The sequence below is a fragment of the Oryx dammah genome, unplaced genomic scaffold, assembly GCF_014754425.2.
Source record: "Oryx dammah isolate SB20612 unplaced genomic scaffold, SCBI_Odam_1.1 HiC_scaffold_28, whole genome shotgun sequence".
Classification (NCBI taxonomy): Eukaryota; Metazoa; Chordata; class Mammalia; order Artiodactyla; family Bovidae; genus Oryx; species Oryx dammah.
The window spans coordinates 47,985,627-48,008,254 of record NW_024070212.1 but is presented as its reverse complement, the minus strand read 5'-3'; the positions used below and the strand labels follow the sequence as shown (position 1 = coordinate 48,008,254).

The 22,628-nt window shown below is 36.5% G+C and overlaps 1 protein-coding gene across 1 annotated transcript; it reads right to left on the bottom strand.

Annotated features, from left to right (window-relative positions):
• Window positions 1–828: 828 nt before the first annotated feature.
• On the bottom strand, window positions 829–22,622 carry GCLM (glutamate-cysteine ligase modifier subunit). Its single transcript, XM_040232274.1, has 7 exons — window positions 22,153–22,622; window positions 18,310–18,375; window positions 16,963–17,047; window positions 13,659–13,718; window positions 12,107–12,309; window positions 9,234–9,348; window positions 829–4,826 (listed from the first exon to the last, which is right to left on the bottom strand). The coding sequence occupies exons 1-7, from the start codon at window positions 22,276–22,278 to the stop codon at window positions 4,657–4,659; spliced, it is 825 nt and encodes a 274-aa protein (XP_040088208.1). The 5' UTR covers window positions 22,279–22,622; the 3' UTR covers window positions 829–4,656.
• Between the last annotated feature and the right edge of the window lie 6 nt (window positions 22,623–22,628).

Here is a 22,628-nt window from a genome sequence, read left to right as displayed (position 1 = left end):
TTATTAAATGTAGATTAACAATTTTGTATTTTTACTATACAGCAAAGTGATTGTTATATACACACACACACACACTCTTTTTCATATTCTTTTCCATTATGGCTTATCTTGAATGGTGTTTTTGAAGTTCAATTAAAAAAAATTTATGTCCAATTTATTTATATATTTATTTTTTGTTTTAACTGCTCTGCTACGTCAATTTATTTTTCATAAGATTTATTGCACATGTTTCATTGAGTCTATGGCTCACATTTTCATTTTCTTGACAGTATATTTTTAAGAACATAAGATTTTAATTTTGATGAAATTTGGTTATTGATATTTTCCTTTATGGTTACTTTTTTGGTGTTATTAGAAAACTCATAAGCCAGTTTTCATTTTCTTGCTTTATTCTAATTCCACACATATCAAAATGAATCAAGTATTTCAAATGAAAAGAGACCAGAGAGAAAAACAGATTATTTCTAGGGAAGAAAATCCAGATTCTCATTAGCAAGAGTATATATGCTGGAAATCAATGGAATATTATCTTCAAGATGCTGAGGGAAAGTGTTTGGAAACTTAGAATTCTATAATGTCAAATGATCATTTAAGATTGTTAACAAAGACATATTGAGACAAATAAAACCTAGGAGGTTTACTGCCCAAAGACCTTTCGTGAAAGAATTACTAAGGATATAATTAAGAACAAAGTAAATGTGAATGGAATAGGATGCAAGAATCAATAGTGAGCAAAGAAACAGAGAAAACAAAGCTAAGTCCAAACAAGTGAAGCTTATTGTAAAACATGAACCTTCTTAAGATAATGAACCAAAACACAGACCAAAATCTTGTAGAACATTTTATACATTTATTCATTGCTCAGGGATACATATTAAGGTTTTGTCTGACGTTTCTGGTAGTGAAACTGCATAAGACATACTCTAACATGTCTAGGGGACTGGGGCAAGTTTTTGTCTTTTATAAAATGTGACTTTTCAAACCTTACCTACTCTTGTCTCACTAGAAGCCATTCCTTTCTATCTGATAAGAATAAGCTCTTGAAGAAAGTGTTTTCACTGAATTTCTGAAGTTTACATATAAACAGATTCATCATTCAGTATAAGTGTATTTATTGAATACAAACCAGGCACACCCCACACCCCATTCTATGACCCTAACTCTAAGGCTAGTTTCTTCAGGGAACTTTTCTTACCTATTCTCGCTCTGCTCCCAGCAGTCCCACTCCTTCTATATGACCCTACTCCCCTTTCACGGCTTTTAGCATTAACAACACATGCAGCCCTCTATTGCTCTTGTTCACACTGAGATCTCTCTCGCCCCTCAAATATACTTATCTGCTCTCTGAAGACAGAGCTGTTTTCATCTCTGTCTTTCTGCCAACACTTTGCACAGTGCCTGGCACACAGCAGGCACGCAATACATCTTTATTGAATGAATGTATGAATAACTTTATGGCTTGGATGTTTAAATTTTTATCATAATTTATTTCCAAATCATACTCAGTTTGAATTTAAACAGTTCAAAATCAATGTTTCAACATGTTTACAATTATTGCAACAACTCAATTAAAAAATATACAACTCATACTTTAAGTTCATAATATAGTTAAAATTAAAAACTGTTATAACTATTTAATGATGCATTATATTTTGCCTTTATAGTATACTACTAAAGACACATAAAAGTAGAATTATCTAATTAAAACATTTTCCCCTCCTAAGTATATTTCTTACTCTGAAAACTATAAAAAATTAATAAAAGTTATAGTACATATTTTTAAAAAATAAAATACATATTGTGTGTGTATATACATACACACATACACACTATATATATATATATATATATATATATATATATCAACTGCTTACATTCCTAAATATTGAATCTGGGTGGAAAAGTTAGAAAGACTTCTAAACTTTCTTAAGTTTAAACTTAAGAAGTTCTAAACTTGAACTTTTTAGGTTCTAAAAAAGACACAATTAAATGAGCCTTAGACCTTTATCACTGAAAATCAAGATCCTATTTCAGTTACTACTAGGCTCTGGTAGGGAAAAGTCTGTTATCATTCATTCAAAATAGAATAACTTCACTTTTCATTTCACACAGCTGTCTAAATGTTCCTGTGAATGGAAAAATTATTAGCTGTTATTCGTGATTCAATTTCTAGCACTGGTTGTTGGATGCTTTATTATCATACTGGCACAATGTGGTCTTCAGAATTCACACTACATAAAACACATTTTATAAGACACCTGGGTCCTTTTTTTGACTACGGTTTCTTAGATGAGAATTCAAAACAGACTCATTACAGAACAAATTACAAGTTACAGCACATTGTGTTAAAATAAGGCTCCAGTGTATTTTGGACATATAATAATAAGCTGCAGCTTCTTGTCATGTTTACTGGAAGAAAAGTTATATAAATTCTTTATACCTTGGGTCACTGGATACACATCTCCCCAGAAAAACAAATCTGTTATATACACTATTGCTCACTTAGCTTTCAGTTTTAAGCAATTATTTGGTAGTATCATCACTCTTTATTTTATGGCTTTTTAAACATTAAATCCTTCAATATTTGAAAAGCATTCACTATATTCTGATAGTTCACCAAATAAAGAAGTGAATATCAGCTTAGAAAAGATGAAGCCTTAAAAAATCAGTTTTTTAAAGAAAGGTTATTCAAGAACAGAAATTAAAGGTATAGAAGCAAAACAAAAAACACATTTAAAAAATGCCACACATGATCTCCTTCATGAAATGAATCTATAATCTTGGTTCCTTGTCAAGAGTTGGTAGAAAAACACACAAAAAGGTCCCCCTGAAGTCTGAATATATTGGCAATATACTTTTTTTTCCTATTTTCAAAATAACCTTTTAAAAATCCGCTTTTGTAAGCCTAGGGTTTTAAAAAATAATAAATGTGATATTTAAGTACCCTCTTAAATATCTTGGCCAATTCACTGTATAGGCTTAAAATGAGCATTTGTTTAAGACTTATGTTACACGAAAAAATATACATTTCTAAATTAAAAAGTTAACTATGTATACTTAATAACATTACATACAATTAATATAAAGGCTACAGAAGGCTTTAGGAAGCTGAAAGTCTAAACAAGTTTTAGCAGGTAAGTCAGCTGATTTCACATTACAATTCTAATCAAATTATACAACTAGTAAACCACAAAACCTTACTTAGGATAGGAGAAGAGGCTTGTTTGTTTATATAATATTGATTTTTAATGTGTTTATTTTGAATATGGAATCACAGCTCTTTTCCCTAAGCTGAAAAACTTGGGCAAATTAGTTTTATATGAGTTACATACATGTGTATGTGTGTGTATGTATATATGTGTGTATGTATGAATATATATATTATCATTAGCTTAGTTTTACAAACCATATGTTAAAATACATGGTTTAAAAGTATTAATTGAGATACAAGAGATTAAAAACATTTTTTTTCAAACTATTTGGGTCACATACAAATTTACAGAATTACAGAGACCAACAGTATATACCAAAGGTCACAACTTATTTATTTGCTATTTTCTGGTTCTTAATCTAATGAGGAATCATATTAAATAATACACAGTCTCTTTTAGCTTTAAAGTTTTGGTTACACTGTTCTACTTTTAAACAGTTAAGACCGTATCTCAAACAAAGTTGTCTAAATAGACAACACTGACCCTGAACTAAAGATTTTTTTCACCTCTTTTCTGGCTTTTAGTCCCTTGTAGTCGGTTACTAGAAGGGAAGAAGCATTGCATATTTTACTTAATTGTTTCTTCATCCCTGTGCTCCCTCCTTCCTCCTTCCAGAGCCCACAGTGCCCAGCACACAGTAATCGCTCAATACTTATTGAATATTCATGAATGAGTAGAAAGATACTAAGGACAGATTGAGAATTAAAAAGAATCTGGATGTGAAAATAGCTGCTTTTATAAAGCCCCCAAACAATAAGATCAAAGCTCCTAGTCTCCTTTACATATTTACTTTGGTCTGTCCTTGTAATAGAAGCAAGAGCAATTATGGCACAGAATACAAGGTTAAGTCATTGCAGGTAAACTACAAGCAAGGACACATAAAAAAAAAAGTAAGTTTCCATTCATGTAGTGAAGAAAGGACTTTTATTTACACTATTAGTAGATCCCAGCTACTCCAGTTAGTCTGAGATATAATCATCTTATCAATGACAGGAAAAATATATTCCAGTATTTCAGTTTTAACAATTGTAATTAAATTGCTTAGTTATATATAGAGTAAGAAGCAATTAATGAATTGTTTAGAAATTAAAAATATGTATATATATTACCCTGATGCCTAGGCCAAAATATATCTAATGACAAATTTTCTTGATTGCTATTGTCATAAAAATAAAGGAAAAATATATTGCAAGTATATTCTTTATAGACAATTTCAATTAGAAAACAATAGTTTAATGAAAACAATAGAGTGGTTCAGGTGAGTGAACTGATAAGGAAGCAAGAGAAGTATTCAAACTTGATAGATAACATATTGTCAAATATAACTAAAGAATATCTGCCTCCATGGCACACTTTACAGGCAGTAATTAGATTTTTACACATCTCAATTTTATCTTATATTCAAGGAAAATACAGGTCAGTAGGTTATGGTTCTAAGCTGCAGTTAGGAACCCTTTCTTTTAGCTTGTAAGATGTAGCCTTTTGATTTGATAATTCCTCTACTTTTAACAATGACCGAGTACCGCAGTAGCCACAGAGGCACCCACTCATGTGCTTGAATGTCAGGGATGCTCTCCTGAAGTGCTTCTTGGAAACTTGCTTCAGAAAGCAGTTCTTAAAACAAACAACAAATAAAAACCCAAATTGTTAAACTTGAAATCAAAGCACTTTACTATGTAGGTAAGCATTTAAATACAACAAAAGAAACACCTCAAAACTGAATATTTATCCTTAATGTGTGCTACAAATATGAATCAGAATATCAGAAAAACCCAGGTAGTTCTTTAGAAAGTATCTCCACCTGAAACCCAGCCAGTTTAACTCATAATTTCTGGTGAGAGGAGCCTGAATACTTGTGTTTTTTTGACAGTCTCCAGGTGATCCCAATGTACAGTAAGGGACAATAAAGGAAAGGACAAAAGGAAAAAAATATGGACCATTCCACTACTGTGTATTTCCATCAAACTATTTTTTCTGTATATATTTATTTTATATGTATGTATGTATCCATATCTTAAAAACCAGAAATCATACTGAAGTTATAGCCTAACTTATTTATTTTTTCACATATATTATGGGTATTTTCCCATGTAATTATTCTGTGAAAGCATTTTTCATAATTCTCCCAATATATTTTATAGATATAATTTCTACATTTTCTTATTGTTGGCAAAAAAATTAGGTTTTTCCTAATATTTTGCTAATAAAAATAAAGCTTGATGAACATCCTTAAAATGCATGCCTGGCTATGGAATGACAAAGTCAAAGTACAAGTACCTTTGGAAGGTTTGATACATGGTGTACTGCCAACTGCTTTTCAGACAGACTGTGCTTCACACTTGATACTAGAGTGCCAATCTTACCATATCCTCACCAGCACCAGCAATCATTTAAAAAATCTTTCCTGACGGTTATCTTTTAATCTGCATCTCTTTGATGAAATCATTATTTTCTAACTCCACATTTATATCTAAGACCTCTACCAGTGCTCCGATTTACAATTCCCCTCCTCACTTCCTCCTCTCTAGTCACACTGGCCTCATAGCTGTAGCCTAAAATCCTCAAACATATCTCTACCTCGGGGCCTTTGAATTAGCTGCTCCCTCTTCCCTGAGCACTTTTCTTCAAGATACCCACATGGCTCTCGCCCTTCTTGGAGGTCTGTAATTAATGTACCCTAGCACAGAGGCCTCCCCAACCATCCTATATAAAACAGCACCCCCTAACCTGGGCACTCTTCTTCCTCAGGCAACTTTTCTCCATGGCACACACCACCATTTATCACATTCAACATTTATCTTATTTGTGTCTCCTCCCATCAGAATATAAATTCCATGACAGCTGAGATTTTCCTGACTTGGTCCTGTATTTCTAGTACTTAGAATGCCTGGCACATAGTCTACTGAAGAAATCACTCAATATGGAAAGATTCCACTAGGGTCAGAACCAATCCTACAGATAGGGATTAGATGACCATCTATGCAGTATGATTTGGGAATGTCAAAGAACCTGCCTGCCCCAAAATGAACTGCTGTGATATTTGAATAACAGCAATACTAAACTCTCAGTAAATATTAGCTACTGTCACGTGCCAGGCACTTTTCTAAGTACTTCACATGTATTAACTCTTTTAATCCATATGTTAACCCCAAGAGATGGATATTATTTTCCTTTGCAGGGGGAAATCGATGCAGAGACATTAGATAACTTGCCCAAGGTTTACACAGCTAGTAAACGGTAGTTTTCATAAATAAAATGGTAAATTTCCAAATATTTCTCTTTGTGGATCTGTTTTTCAGATTGTCTAATTGAGGAACCCTGAGGGAATGAGGCATACTATAGACTTAATGGGAGTGAGGAGAGGAGGAAGGCCAATAAAAAGGAAAGGTCTTAAGTCAGAATCACATACTTGACAACTGTACTCTGACTGTAGTTAAATGGTTACCACAACTTCTAGGACAAAGAATAATGGAAAATAAACCTTTCTGAGGAATAAGGGTAATTATAGAAGAGAGGAAGGCCTTTCGGTGACTTATAAACAAGATTCTATTTTAGATGACAAATAGAGTTACATGTTTAACAACTTGCTTGCTTAAAAAATAAATCTTACTGGGTTACTTCACTCTGTATAATAGGTTCCAGTTTTATCCGTATGAAACGAGTCACCAGCCCAGGTTCAATGCATGATACTGGATGCTCTGGGACGACCCAGAGGGATGGTACGGGGAGGGAGGAGGGAGGGGGGTTCAGGATGGGGAACACATGTATACCTGTGGCGGATACATGTTGATGTATGGCAAAACCAATACAATATTGTAAAGTAATTAACCTCCAATTAAAATAAGTTAGAAAACTTACACAAAATCAGAAAACTATGTTATTCACTAACTACATTCTTTTAATTCAACTAATGTTAAATCTTTAGAATCAGTAAACATGACAAAACTTTTAAGGGAACTGCTCTATTACAGATCAGAGTGTCTGAAGATCCATTTATAGTATGTGCAGGATCAGACTATAAATTCTACCTAAAAGGCTTAGAATCAAAGAAACACCCTAAAGTCAGATTACACTGGTAAAACAAAGACACACTCTCCCCAAAAGGATTACATTTCTCTTCTCCTATACATATGTAATACATTTTTCCATGACGATATTATCAGCACATGATCCACATGCCCACATTTAGATAAATGGAAGTAAAACACTAGACACCTTAGACTTTTCCTGTTTCCTTTCCCACTGGAAAAAGAATTACGTGTTTTCCAAGGGGAGCGCAAATGGGGTACAGGCTCACCGATCAGCTGTTTGTAACAACTGCTGTTGGTAATAATCACAGTTGGAAGAGCCTCCACAAAGTAAATAGAAAAATTAGATAATATATGCCAATACATAGGAATTTAAAATTTAAATAGCTTATATTTCAGAACAAATCAGCACAGCAATTCTTTGTTGGATTTTCACTAAAATGACCTTTTTCTAAAAAAATGAATCTAATTACTTATGCATGAAAGCTCTGCTGGAGAGGGAAGGTAAAAGTAACTATGTCTTATTCTGGTATGATTTAAATGGAGGCTGAAAGAAAGTAAAGTTTTGGACCTGAAATATTACAATACTAATGTTTCAAATCAGAGAGAGAGTGGGGAAAAGACTCCAGATTCACTCAGGACCTAGGTCTAAGCTCAGACTTCAGGCTAGGCCAGCTGGGTGACCTTGAGGAGTTTCTTAAACTCGAAGGCCCTATTTCCTTATCCATAAAATGTCCAGTTTCAGTTGTGAGAGTTACAATCTCTGAGGCATGTAGTATGATGCCTAGCATTTGAGGAAGAATAACTATTAAAACTCCTCCTCCACTTCCTATAAAATAGTAAAAAAAAAAAAAAAAAGAGAGAATGAGGCAGACTGTTTATAGTAAGGTTTAAGTTATCCAAAGCATCCTAAATATAAATGGAATCACACCACCTATACAAATGTCATCTTTTTAGAAATGAAAGTAAAAACTGAAAGTTTTTCCTTAGGAATCACCTATAAAATAAAATTTCCTCCGATTTTTATTAAATGAGAACTTCTATAAAAGTGAAAGTAAAGTCGCTCAGTTGTGTCCGACTCTTTGCAACCCCATGGACTGTAGCCTACCAGGCTCCTCTGTCCATGGGATTTTCCAGGCGAGAATATTGGAGTGGGTTGCCATTTCCTTCTCCAGGGGATCTTTCCGACCCAGAGATCAAACCTGGGTCTCCCGCATTGTAGGCAGACGCTTTACCGTCTGAGCTACCAGGGAAAGTGTCATGGAAATTTGAAACTTTCACAAGATAGCTCTCACTTGTATACCAAAAAGAACTTTCATAGAACCTGTATATTTACTTAGTAAAACCCTACCTCTACTCACTATGAAACTGTGAAAAACTGAAAATGGAGCAGACTGCTAGTAATTAAAGTATAAAACACTATCTTCCCAGCTTTCCAACTTATCTTGTAAAATTTTGATAAAAAAGTATCCTACAAAAGGCAGACAAGCCATTCTCATTAATCAAATAACATTTCTGATTAACATCAAACATATATGTCTTGCTGGTAATGATTAATAAAATACCTAATCAAATACCCATCCTAAGATGCTTAAGTTTCAAATTAAATTTTATCTGTTGCTTTTTCCAGATATTTATCCTCTTTAATTAAGTGGCCTTTTGGTGCAATCTCTGCTGTACTACACAATATTATATGTGACACTAGTTAGAGTATCTTACAAGATCTTTTCTGTGTAGCTTAGTATTTATAAATCTGAGCAGACTGGATGTTCAGGAAGTGATCTCTTCATTTCTTTTCCCATTGGTACAAAGACAAAATTAAAGCTTTCTGAAACTAAAATAAAGGCGTATGTGTTTTTAACTATTAAGAATAGTTCTAGGTGACAGCATTGTACCTTTATCATTGTACAATTAAAAATTAAATTTTAACAAGTAGCTTCTTATAAAATAAAAGCACCTGATCAATCTCTACAAATGAAAATCTGAGTCTTACCTTTTGGATCATTATGAGTCAATAGCTGTATGTCAAACTGTTTAGCAAATGCAGTCAAATCAGGTGGCATCACACAGCAGGAGGCAAGATTAACTTGGTTACTATTTGGTTTTACCTAGAAGTGAAAAAGAAAAATCGTGACATCTCCTTTAAATTAAGTACTTCGAAAAGTAGAAAGCAATAAAAGGACTCAATTTTAGAACATATGAAATATCACATCCTACAGTGCTTCAAGTTTACTTTTACATGAATTTATTTTTTACTTTTACTTATACTTGTGCCCAGAGAAGGCAATGGCACCCCACTCCAGTACTCTTGGCTGGAAAATCCCATGGACGGAGGAGCCTGGTAGGCTGCAGTCCAACGGATCTCGAAGAGTAGGACACGACTGAGCGACTTCACTTTCACTTTTCACTTTCACGTACTGGAGAAGGAAATGGCAACCCACTCCAGTGTTCTTGCCTGGAGAATCCCAGAGACACGGGAGCCTGGTGGGCTGCCGTCTGTGGGGTCGCACAGAATCGGACACGACTGAAGCGACTTAGCAGCAGCAGCAGCATACTTGTGCCAGATTTTTTTAAATTTATTTTTTAATTGGAGGATAATTGCTCTACAATGTTGTGTTGGTTTCTGCCTTATATAAAACAACGCAGATTAGTCATGGGTATATAAGTATCCCTTCCCTCTTGAGTGTCCCTCCCACCCCACCTCTCCATCCCACCCTCTAAGTTGTCACAGAGCCCCAGGTTAGTCTGTGTCATAAAGTGGCTTCCCACTAGTTATCTATTTTACACATGGCAGTGTATATATGCTTCCCAGGTGGCTAAATGGTAAAGAATCCACCTGCCAAGCAGAAGATGCAGATTCAATCCCTAGGTCGGGAAGATCCCCTGTGGAAGGAAATAGCAACCCACTCCAGTATTCTTGCGGGGGAAATTCCATGGACAGGGGAGCTTGGTGGGCTACAGTCCATGGGGTCCTGAAGAGTCAGACACGACTTAGGGATTAAAGAGCAGCAGGAGCAGTGTATATATGTGAATGCCACTTTCTCAATCCATCCCACCCTCTCCTTCCCCTGCTGTGTCCACAAGCCAGTTCTCTACATTTGTATCTCCATTCCTTCCCTGCAAGCACATCCATCAGTACCACTTTTCTAGATTCCACATATATATACAAATGTATGTGTGTGTGTGTATATATATATATTATTTATTATATATATATACGATATTTGTTCTTCTCTTTCTGACTTACTTCACTCTGTGTAACAGTTCTAGGTTCATCCACCTAACTATAACTAATTCAAATTCATTTCTTTTTATAGCTGAGTAATATTCCATTGTATATATGTACCACAACTTCTTTAACCATTCATTTGTCAATAGACATCTAGATTGCTTCCACGTCCTGTCTATTGTACACATTTCTGCAACGAACATTGCAGGTACGCGTGCCTTTTGGAATCATGGTTTTCTCAGGGTATATGCCCAGTAGTGGGATTGCTGTGTCATATGTTAGTTTTATTCTTAGTTTTTAAGGAATCTCCATACTGTTCTCCATTGTGGCTGTGTCAATTTACATTCTTAGCAACAATGCAAGAAAGTTCCCTTTTCTCCACATCCTCTCCGGCATTTATTGTTTGTAGATTTTTTTGATGATAGCCATTCTGATTGGTTTGAAATGATACCTCACTGTAGTTTTGATTTGAATATACTTATTAATATACACTTTTCTGACTCACGGTACTGGTAACAGGAAAGGGAAAAATAGCTCTAAGGAGAGGGGAATAAGCCCATATATTCCTACACTGTTAAAAAGTCTCATGCTAGAACCTGCCATCTAATATATCTGCCTTGAAAACAAACATGATTCTAAGTGTGATGGTTCCACCTAGAAAGGAGATATCTTAGAGACAAAGGATCAAATGCAAATGACAAGTATATTTAATGCTGAAGTATGTAATATGGTTATTAATCATATACATTTGAAAAAGAGAAGAATTAGGTCATTTCTAATAGATGCTCTGGTTAATTTACAGATACATTTCAGATCACCCAAGTGATCTTAGCGATTCAGCAGAATCTTAGCCACATTCTGGCTATCACCAAGTCAAAGGGACAAGGAGGCAACTTTTCTCTAGGGTTTTCCTGCCCAGAAGAAAATGAAAAGGCTGGGGATGAAGTAAAAGGAATAAAGAAAACAGAGACAGCAAGGGTAAACTACTTGTAAGCAACTTCCCTAATAATTGTGTAGGTTATTAGGCCAGAGAGTAGCAGTCATTAGTTTATGACTCCTCCTCCATATCAAGACTTCCCTGGTGGCTCAGATGGTAAAGCGTCTGTCTACAATGCGGGAGACCCAGGTTCAATCTCTGGGTTGGGAAGATCCCTTGGAGAAGGAAATGGCAATCCACTCCAGTACTATTGCTTGGAAAATCCCATGGACAGAGGAGCCTGGTAGGCTACAGTCCATGGGGTAGGAAAGAGTCGGACACGACTGAGCGACTTCACTTTCACTTTCACTCCATATCAAGTTATGTGAACTGAAGGTCTTACATGTCTTTAAAATACAGAGCAAAATATATGTTATATATGATATTCTCTTATTAGAACCATGGTCTAATAACACCTAAAGGAAAACATAATATTTTTATCACATAGTTAAAAGTGAAGGAAAGAGCCTTAATTCATTTGGCTATGAATGTTCCAACACACATTTTCTAGAGTTTTTTGTCAAAGTCTGCCTCAAAATCCTCATATGTGGAACAGGCCCCCACAGTGGTGTCTGCTATGTGCATGATGTTTAATGGGATGCAGCAAAGACTGTAAGAGACAGGGTGCTCCTGGAGTGCTCGGGATGCAGATGTTCTTTACCTGTGCCCACTGATACAGCTGCTCCAACTGAGTTTTGTCCAGATCAGAGGTCCCAATAGCAACAATCTTTTTGCTCTGAACTAAGTTTTGTAATTCTTCCCAGTAAGGCTGCAAATGTTCCAAGGAAAGATTAACTCCATCTTCAATAGGAGGTGAAGCAATGATCACAGAATCCAGCTGTGCAACTCCAAGGACTGAGCAGGCTGATGCGAAGGAAAACACAAAGAAGACAAACGTTTGTACGTAATAAAGGCAAGTTGTTTCTAATGTCCTTTGCTCCCCCACTGAATTCTGCCCATAGTTCACTAGTACTCTATGTAACAGATTATTCCATTAGGTTTCATAAGTTACCTGTCATGTATAACATTTCCATCTTTTTCAAAACAATGAGTGTCCATTCATCTACTTGATCTGTGTGGCAGACATATGGGTTTCCTTGGCCTGCCTCATTCCTGGGGAAACTCACAACTGTAGGCACCTTATTTCCTAGGCCCCAGGACTTTTTGGTAGCTTCTGACCTAATAGTCTGTAATTGTTGGGTGTGCTGTGTGTGCATGCTAAATTGCTTCAGTTGTGTCTGACCTTTGGGATCCTATGGACCTCTAGGTTTCACTGTCCATGGGCTTCTCCAGGCAGGAATACAAGAGTGGGTTGCCATGTCCTCCTCCCCACGATCTTTCCAACCCAGGGATCAAACCCAAGTCTCTTATGTCTCCTGCATTGGCAGTGGGTTCTTTACCACTAGTGCCACCTGGGAAACCCTATAACTGGTAGTCATAGCAAAGAATAAGCTTGAGACTATGAAAACCTGAATTTATGGCCTTAACTCACACATTAATCTAGGTGGCTCAGTGATAAAGAAACTGTCTCCCAAGCAGGAGATGCAGGTTCAATCCCTGCGTCAGGAAGATCCCCTGGAGAAGGAAATGACAACTCATTCCAGTATTCTTGCCTGGGAATTCCCATGGACAGAGGAGCCTCTCAGACTACACAGTTTAAGGGACTGCAAAAGAGTCAGATATGACTTAGCAACTAAACAACAATAGATGTAGGTAACTTCTTAGTTTTTATAAAAATGAATTTATTTTTAATGATTTTTGTTCCTTCCATAGTTATATTAAAGAGCTAGTTATGTAAATACGAGAAGAATGTTTTAAAAGAAAAAATACTCATTAATTATAATGCTATATAGTAACCTCACCATGAGATGAAAATAGATAAAAATGCTTGTTTTTGCTGTTATTCTATTGATATTTCAGCTGTAGTACTAGAAGAGTTAAGAATATGATTAAAGAGAATTTCTATCTCCAAACATATAGTTTACATGTAGTTATGTTACATCTTTTACAGTCCTCTTATATATAAAAATATGACCTTACATTGGTTGATGTGATTTCCACAGAAGCCTTAAGAAATTAGGCTAGAACTTGAAAAGGTAAAATTGCAATGAGCTCATTTCTTTTAAAAAACTAGACCTGAACACAAGATATAATTAATACACTTACAGTAATTTAAAGTTCACTATGAAAATAAAAGTTAAAATTTTGCTTACCCATGTCGACTGCATTTCTAGTTGATGATGAAGAGTTTGATCCTACAATGAACAGTTTTGCTGAGTGACAAAAAGAACAAAACAGATTATTATATTTGAGCAACATTCTACTACATAGCAATAACACTGCTAAAATACTAAGAACAGATAATCCTGAATGAATTTTTTCCTTCCCTAGCTGCACTGTTTTATAGTTTTAAGACCTAAAAGTGTATTTCCATGGTAATTTAAAAAAGATATGTTAGTTGCCAACCAGTATCTGATTGTCAAAACAAAAAGGCAAATATTAATTCTCCTTTATTGGAAAGCAGGGCAGATAAATATAGAAGCATTCAAAATATCTTTTTTTATGAATTAAACATTAATGGAGCATATTATATACCTGGGCTTTCCTGGTAACTCAATCAGTAAAGAATCTGCCTGCAATGCAGGAGACCTGGGTTCCCTCCGTGGATTGGGAAGATCCCCTGGAGAAGGAGATGGTAACCCACTGCAGTGTTTTTGCCTGGGAAAATCCCATGGAGAGAGGAGCCTGGTAGACTACAGTCCATGAGGTTGCAAGAGTCAAACACGACTTAGTGACTAAACCATCACCACATTATATACTTTCTCCAATAAACTAAAGTCTATATAAAGATTAAATTGCTTGTAATGAGAAGAAAATTGAAAAAACAAAACCAAAAAACCCAAACAAACAAATATCCCGCAATTCTACTTTCCTAAAACAATCATTTTCAATTTTAGACAATGGTACCTTCAAGTTCTTGGTCATATGAAACATAGTATATATTTTGTACTTCTATGTATTTGGTTTATTACCCTTATGTAACAAATATTTTTTTATATTTCTATGCAGTAAACTGCATAAAACTTTACTCTTGGTAAACTGCCAAGAGTCTCATCTCCAAAAGCAGTTACTGTTTAGATTTTTACCTACTCTGTACTTTTCTTTTGCTTTTTTTCTTGGCTCTGCAGCTTGTGGGATTTTAGTTCCCTGACCAAGGGTCAAACTTAGGTCCTTGGCAGTGAAAGCACAGAGTCCCAGCCACTAGACCGCCACGGAATTCTCTGTATTCTGTATTCTTAATGAATAATATCGATGGTAACTCTCTGTTCAACTTTATGCCTAAAGCATTTCTGACGATCAGAAATGTCATTATGGGTCAAAGGATATGATTCTTTTGTTAGTCTTGTTTTATTTATCTCTTACTTAAAAAAAAATTGTGTCAGGTTACCAGACTATTAAAAGTTAGAAGTTGCTCTCCTAACAATATAGGATGCTATTTTAAAAAAAGATATATATTTTTGCTAATTTGATAGGTACAAAATGAAATTGAAACTTTGGCTTGATTTGACTCAACATTATATATATTGTATATATATAAATATGTATATATTTACTTTATGTAATAAACTCACTGTTCAAAAATCTAAATTTACTCAACAAATAGGTAGAGTAATAGGAAAGCAAGAAGAGAGAAAATCATAAAGGGTAATAGAGAGAAAACAGGGTTAATGAAATACCCTTATGTAAAGTGCCTGGCATTCAATATACAACAAATTTTCTTTGTACAACATTTCTTGTTGTCATTTCCTTTCTACTGCTGGATAATCTTCCTAAAATATTGCTTTCCTCATGTTACTTCTCTATCTAAAAGCCATCACAACTTCCTTACCAGCTGAGAGTCAATCTTTACCACTTTGCTCCAACTCAGCTCTGTAATTATATTCTGTGAAAACTCTCCCCGTCATTACCCCACTGGCTATAAATTGGGTATCATTTGAGATGGTCTCCTCTTTCCAAAAGAGGAGGCATTTTTAGGTAGGTGAAAAGAGGAAAGCTCTTGATGCTTATCAAAAATCTCAAGCCTTCCAGGAATCAAGGACAACTTGTTAAGAGTTCCAAACTGGATCTACACCATGATGAATTGTAATACACCACAGAGAAATGCTGCTCTGATGACCTTTTCAACACAAACAGTAATGTGAAATTAACAAAAAGAAATGGGTTCTGAAGTCAGGCATACCTTGATGGACTCCTGGTTCAACCATTTACTTGCTACACAACAGCTTTCAAGTTATTTAATGTCACTTGTGTAATGGGGATATTAAACCTACCTTGCAGAATTGTTTTGAAAATTCTATAGAATAAATGAAAGTGAAGTCGCTCAGTCGTGTCCAACTCTTTGCGACCCCATGGCCTGTAGCCTACCAGGCTTCTCGGTCTGTGGGATTTTCAAGGCAAGAATACTGGAGTGGGTTACCATTTCCTTCTCCAGGAGATTTTCCCAACCCAGGGATTGAACCCGGGTCTCCCGCATTGTAGGCAGATGCTTTACCATCTGAGCCACCAAATATAACCAATATGGTTATAACCATAACCATAATGGCAAGTACAATCTCTGGTATAAAGTGAGATTCAACAAATGGTAGTTATTAGAGTCAATGCTCTAATTCATCTTACGTGTTCATCCTAATAAGAATAATAATAAAATGACAACAACTACGACACAGCCACCAATAGTAATAAATAACAGTTTCCTGGCACTTCACTTTGTGCCAAGAACCATGCTAAGCGCTTCTTTTGTTATTTCATCTAACTTACAAGGAAGCTTGAGAAACAGGTGTATCCCCATTTTATAGATAAGAAAACTGAGCTCAGAGACGTTAAATCATTTGTTAGCCCTAGATTATGTCAGTCAGTAATCTGCACATCCAGGAATTTCAATCTAGTTAGGCTCAAGTATTTAGTGACTATGTTATGCTGGCTGTAAGCGGAGGACAAGAACAGCTTTCATTCCTTGAACTTAACACCATCTCTGGAAAGCAGCAGGAGTCTCTCCCGCTTTGTTGAACGGGCACAGTATGTATATTATTTTTCTTCACGCGACTCGTTGCCCAGACTGGTTTCCCTGCTCCCAAGTGACCTCAGCCACTGCTTAGTAGTGTCACACCAGGAAGGGAGGACTTATGTTGGCTTCGGGTGAAAACTGCTCTTAAGCCTTCCCTTTACTCTTTCCTACACCTTCTTCTACTGCTCTGATTAATAATGTCTCACATAAATTAGTGAGAACAAAATGAAGAGGTGAAGTTCTATTCTGCCTTCACTGAAGTAGCCAACAGTGACCTCCTGTAACTCCTTCTTTAAAGCTGGCTATAAAATTATGTTATAAAGAATCTCTATATTTCCTACATTGAGTGATCGAGTTACTTATTACCAGAATCAAAGAAAGGCTTATCCCCATGCCTAACAAAACCTATTATCCACTGTAAAACAAAATGAACTGTAAAGGCTGGACTTTACCAGAAACTTTCATTTCTTCTCTTTCATCGGGATTTATCTTTTCTACTGCATGAGATACAGTACATTCCAAGACATCTGGAAACTCCTATAATAAACACATGATATTTACAATAAATATAAAATTAATGTTTTTATTTAGCTATATATTTTCTACATAATACTCTTTAGAAGCAGAGAACCCATAAGACAATAAAGTTTTTTACCTGATTGGCTTCAGAAAGTTTATAAAGCCCTGAAATAAAGGTAAAGTGCTGTGTGTATATATGTGTGTGTCCATTTTCTGGGAAAAAGTGTCTCATTTTGATGAGATACTCAGGGCGGGGGTGGGGGAAGGATGTATGACCAAAAACAAATGAACAAACCAGCAAGCAAACTGGTCAGTATGTGAAAAGTGAGAACCATTAACACAGTCAATGCTTCTACTCAGAAATCAATGAAAAGTAGTATTTTCCTTCTGGATACTGACATGTTAAAAACTTCCCATATGTCAATTGCAAACATTTTAACCCAAAATATATTTTTTTCTGAATGCAATGGAAACAAAGTAAAGGCAATTCCAATGCATAAAAATGAGTGGTTAATGAGTGAAATGTAAAATACTGGTACATAAAAACCACTAACAAACTAACATTTATAAAATTAAAACAAAGTAAACAAGATTTTCCCATTATTCTTGAACATAGAATGCCTGACCACATGTTAAGTACTTACAAGTCAAGCAGAGAGTGAATGGTCATTTCAGAGAAAGGGGACTGATAGAAGACATTAATGAATGTCTGCCTAGCACCTTTAGTTACAAAGTTGCAGTATGCTCAGGGAAATAATTATTTTTAGTACATGTCCTCTTCCATACTTTTTAAGTAGTCTCTGTAATTTGTGACAAGCCTTTGGCTAAGCTGGATTCCAAAGAGTGGTTAACAGACTGTGTTTTGTATATTAACATTTTTGATAACAGTCATATACTGATATTCAATGAAACACTTCCTTACTGTTTCATAAGTAACTGACACTTATAAAATTATTTTTAGCAACTATGTTTTGCTTATAGTCTACCAAAGCAATCTAGAAACCAGAACTGTTTGATAGTCATTCCTCTACTAGACCAAATATAAACTGGAACTAAATACACTCTGAGAAGACTGTGGAATCTTAGTGGCTTGTCTTACTGAAGAGTTGACTACAGAGTCAGATTTTCTCTTTCATGCTTAAGCCTATTGGGTCAAACTGCCATTTCAGCAAATGGACCACAGTGATTTTCATGCTAGTTGCCTATCTGACTTCCTGATCAAACCTGAGAAAATTAATTTCCTGCTTATTACATGATTTTTTCATTCACAGTTCACTCACCCTGATCAAATCTGGGCTGATTTGGGAACTCCACTCATTTAAGGTCTTTTGAATACAATCTCGAAGCTGCAAAAGAAATGCATTTTTAAGCTGTTAACCATATACTACATTTTTTATGTAGTGAAATGAAAAACGGTTGAAATAAACCTTCACCTAAAGTTTAAAAAAAAAAAAGGACTGTATTAGTCTGATAAGTAGGAAAAAGAAGATACCCATAGGAAATACGATACAAATCAAAATTTTAATTCTACAAGGTTTTGTTTCCTTTAACAAAGATTAACTTATATCTGTTTTTATCCTACTCTTAATTCTCAAATGTTCTTGACCTAAAGCAGTAATCTAATCATTTAAAAAGTATTTTTGCATCAATGAAAATTTAAGGAAACTTTTGAGATGTAAAAGCATTCATAAAGAAACAAAATTTCAAGAATAAGGAAATTTATAAATGGAGGAACTATAATCAAGCCCAGGCAGCCTGACTAGAATGAATCTTAACCACTATGTGCCTACATGAGAATCACCTGTGGTGTTCAATAAATGTTTAAATTCCTGAGCCCCATCCTAGATCTGCTGAATCACTTTCTAAGGGCAGCAGAACTTTCATTTTAAGAAGCATCCAAGTAATCAAAATGTACTCCAAAGTCTAGAAACCATCATAGTCCTATCTCACAGGAGTCAACTTGCATAAAGTCAGTTCATATAAGTCATTTCCTAACAGGCAGGTAGACCTTAGACCTGTCATCAATGTTTTCTTATACAATTTTCTTACACTAACATTGTAGTATTCTGTAAATTCATTCAAGCGTCTAGTTATCTTTTATCTCAGTGACAGTGTATTTCCAACTTATTTAATAGTGGTCCAAAATAAGACATACACTAACACAGTGAGTACAGATGTACATACATATAACAACAAAAATTGACAAAGTAATATTTATGCTTACTATATACCAGACAGTCCGGTGACTTCTATGACTTAGAAAAAAATATGTTGCTCCATGAATCACTGAACTGACTTCTGACCACAAATGGGCCCACACTAGCAGTTTGAAATCACTGCCTTATAAATACCAAGGGCACAGTACTTTGCATTCTGTGGGCAATCAATGAAAAAATAAATGAGTAACTAGAAGCACATCCCTGAACTGCAAAAGCATTTTCCTAATACCAACAACAGAGATTAAACTTCTGAACTCACTATCTGATCAACAGAGATTAAACTTCTGAACTCACTACCTGATCTCTGAGTGCTTATGATAAAAACTGACACAAGAACTTTACTGCTTATATTTCAGTATAGATAATTACAAGGGACAACTGGTTTATCAAGAGCTCAGAATCACCTATTTAAGATTTACAATATATAACAGTAATTCATGCGCTAGCCACAATAACCCATATGAATTCAGTTTACAGGGTCTATATATTTATAATCAAATTTAAGTCATTAAATAAAAAATGATTAGTTGATAATCATTTTAGACAGAATTACAAGTCAATATTCTCTGAAAAAATTAATAAAAATTGAGGCAGCAGGAACAACAATTCTATCAGGAGTGCTGTGGCTCAAGTCATGGGAGAAATTTTAGAAATTTTCCTCTGGTAGGATAGTTCACTGGTGGAAGCCTTTCCAGATGAATTTCTCAATTCATGAAGATAAGTATATTTTCAGAGTGTTCTCTCCCTTCTGTCAGGACAAGTTATGGAACAGTCCAATGTGATAATAATACGAGAAATTCACTGACTATCACAAACTGGGTGATTGTTAATCTTTTGTATGTTATCTATACTGAATGAACATTAACTTTGTACTTTTTTGTTCTCTGCTCTCTTCATTCTTACCACACATAGTATCATGGAAGATGAGCATCATCATAATTTAGTGTATCATTAGATCTGGAGTTGTAGAAGAGTTTTAAAAAAATCCTACATGATCAAATACCTTAACAACAAATAACTGTTCAAAACAGTCCAATAATGGCCCATTTAAAACATAAGATTTTATTTCAGAAAATTACAGTGAAACAAAAAATCTGGGCAGAGATTACAGAATAATTAAAAAAACAAAACATTAGACTAGAAAAGACCTTTAAGGAAATTTAATGATCTCTGGTTTACAGCTCTGGTTGCTGCCAAGTTCTTTACATAGAAACAAAACACACCTCTCCTATTCTAATCACGTTTTCTTCACATATGCTAGTACCAAGCTTTCCTCAAAAGTTTTCAAATTTCTTAATTATGTCCCTCCTTCACCTAACCCAAAATAAAATACACAAATCACAGTTAGTCTTTTGAAGAATGTTTTTCAAACTGAGAGGTGTAACTCATTACTGCATTAACAAATCAAGTTTTTAAAAATTAAAATAAGGAAAAATTAGAATACACAGTATATAGTAAAATCTTTTCATAAGATTTTGTGTGTGTGTGTGCGCAAACATGAAATGGACTGTCAAGGCAAAATGCTTTTTTTTTTTTTTAACTGAGTTTGCAGTCTACTACTTTAGCATGTGTTAAGTAAGATAAGAGAGAGAAAATGTCACCCAGTATTATCTATGTGCAAAATGCTGTATTGAATCATCAACCCTGGAGAAGTTAAAGGTCTAGTACAAAACACAGAAGTGTCTATCTTTGGGAGAAATAGCACAAGTTAGGGTGTTTTTTAAAAAAAAAACAAACAAGAGAGACAAACTGATCTGCATCCTGGACACAGAATATGGTATGGATTCTGATTCTTATTAAAGTTGCAACCAAGAGTTACCATCTCCTGATTGGTCCTCATTGCCAGTAGGAGGCCTGGGCACAGGTCCAACTCATACTCAGAGGGATGCTACTGCTACTACCTAGTATATTTACCAACATCTTATTTTAAACTGATTAGGAACACAGTTGATAACATCATAATTGACGTAGCTTAGGAATTTTTTCTTTTAATCAAGATTTGTTTTATCTCTCTGAACCAGATGGCAATAAATGCTTGCATGGGGTTTCATATAGGATCTTTTATTCCTCACCGTGACCTGATGATGATACAATCCAACTTTCAAGTCATGGAAATAGGCTCGCGAGGGTAACTTTCCCAAAGTCACAGAGCTCTTAAATTAAAAGTTTGTTTTATTGTTACATTTTAACACTAAAACCCGTCCTATACCACCAACATGCCTCAGCAATTAACTGTGCGTAATGATCAACTCTTCATTTCAGGAAGGACCAGCGATGTAACAAATATTCAACGAGAGTATAATTCCAGATTATTCCCTGCCACTTCAAAATTGTGGTCAGTCTTTAGCCAAACTAATCTTCGGCAGGAGAAATACATACCTTTTTCCAAAGCCGAATTTGAGTGTGCAGTCATTTGCCTCACGGCCAGAGAGAAACTACAGTCAACACCCTTAAAGCTAAGTGGATTATTACCACTACCTCATCTGAGTCTTCGGCAAGATAATCCCCCCAATTTTTCTTTACCTGGACGCCGTGGGAGAAAGGGAGTGAGCTAGAGAGGGGGACGAAGCGCGGGATCGGCCCTCTATGATCCCCTCGCCCGGGAGAGTGATCCAATAGGTTCGAGAGTTTGGTTATCAGCCGGGAGCTCCGACAAGAGGCGTCACTCCTCATCAAGTTGCACCTGCCGAATTTGTAAAGACGCAGTGCCCCACAACAGCAGGTTCGGGCGCGACATCGAGCAGATGGCAGCCCCGGCTTCCTCTCGCAGGCGGAGCCCAGGTGCGCGCCTCGCCCACGTCCCCAGCGGCGCCCAGAGCCCGATCACCCGCCCGCGGAGCCGCCCGGCCCGGCCCGCGGCCTGTCCCTGGAGCCGGTCTCCGCCGGCGCGCTCGCCGCCCTCACCTCCTCGCTGTGCGTGGACGGGCACTTCTTCCGCAGGCGGCCCCAGTTCAGCAGGTTCCCCGTCTGCAGGTGCAGGGTGCTGGCCCGCGCCAGGAGCGCTCCGGCCGCGCGGCTGTCGGTGCCCATGACAGCAGCCGACGGAGCGGGCCCGGCGGCGACGGGGCCGCAGGCGGGGAGGGAGGCCGCCCGTAGGACGCGGTGCCCGAGGCCGGAGAGCAAAGCGCGAGGCTGCTCGCCCCGCGCGGCGAGACCCCGGCCTGCGCTCGGGCCCAAGGACGACCGAGCGGCGGCGGAGCTGCGTCCGGGAAAGACGCGCTGATGGCTGCGGCTCTCTGCTACAGCGGCCGCCGCGGTAGAGTGGACTCGCAACTGAGGAGCCGTTTCCTGGAAGACAATGACTAAGCAGAAATTGCGGCGGAGAAAGTGCTTCGTAACCGTTACCCGTCCCGCGGCGGCGCCGGGCGGGGCGGGGCGGC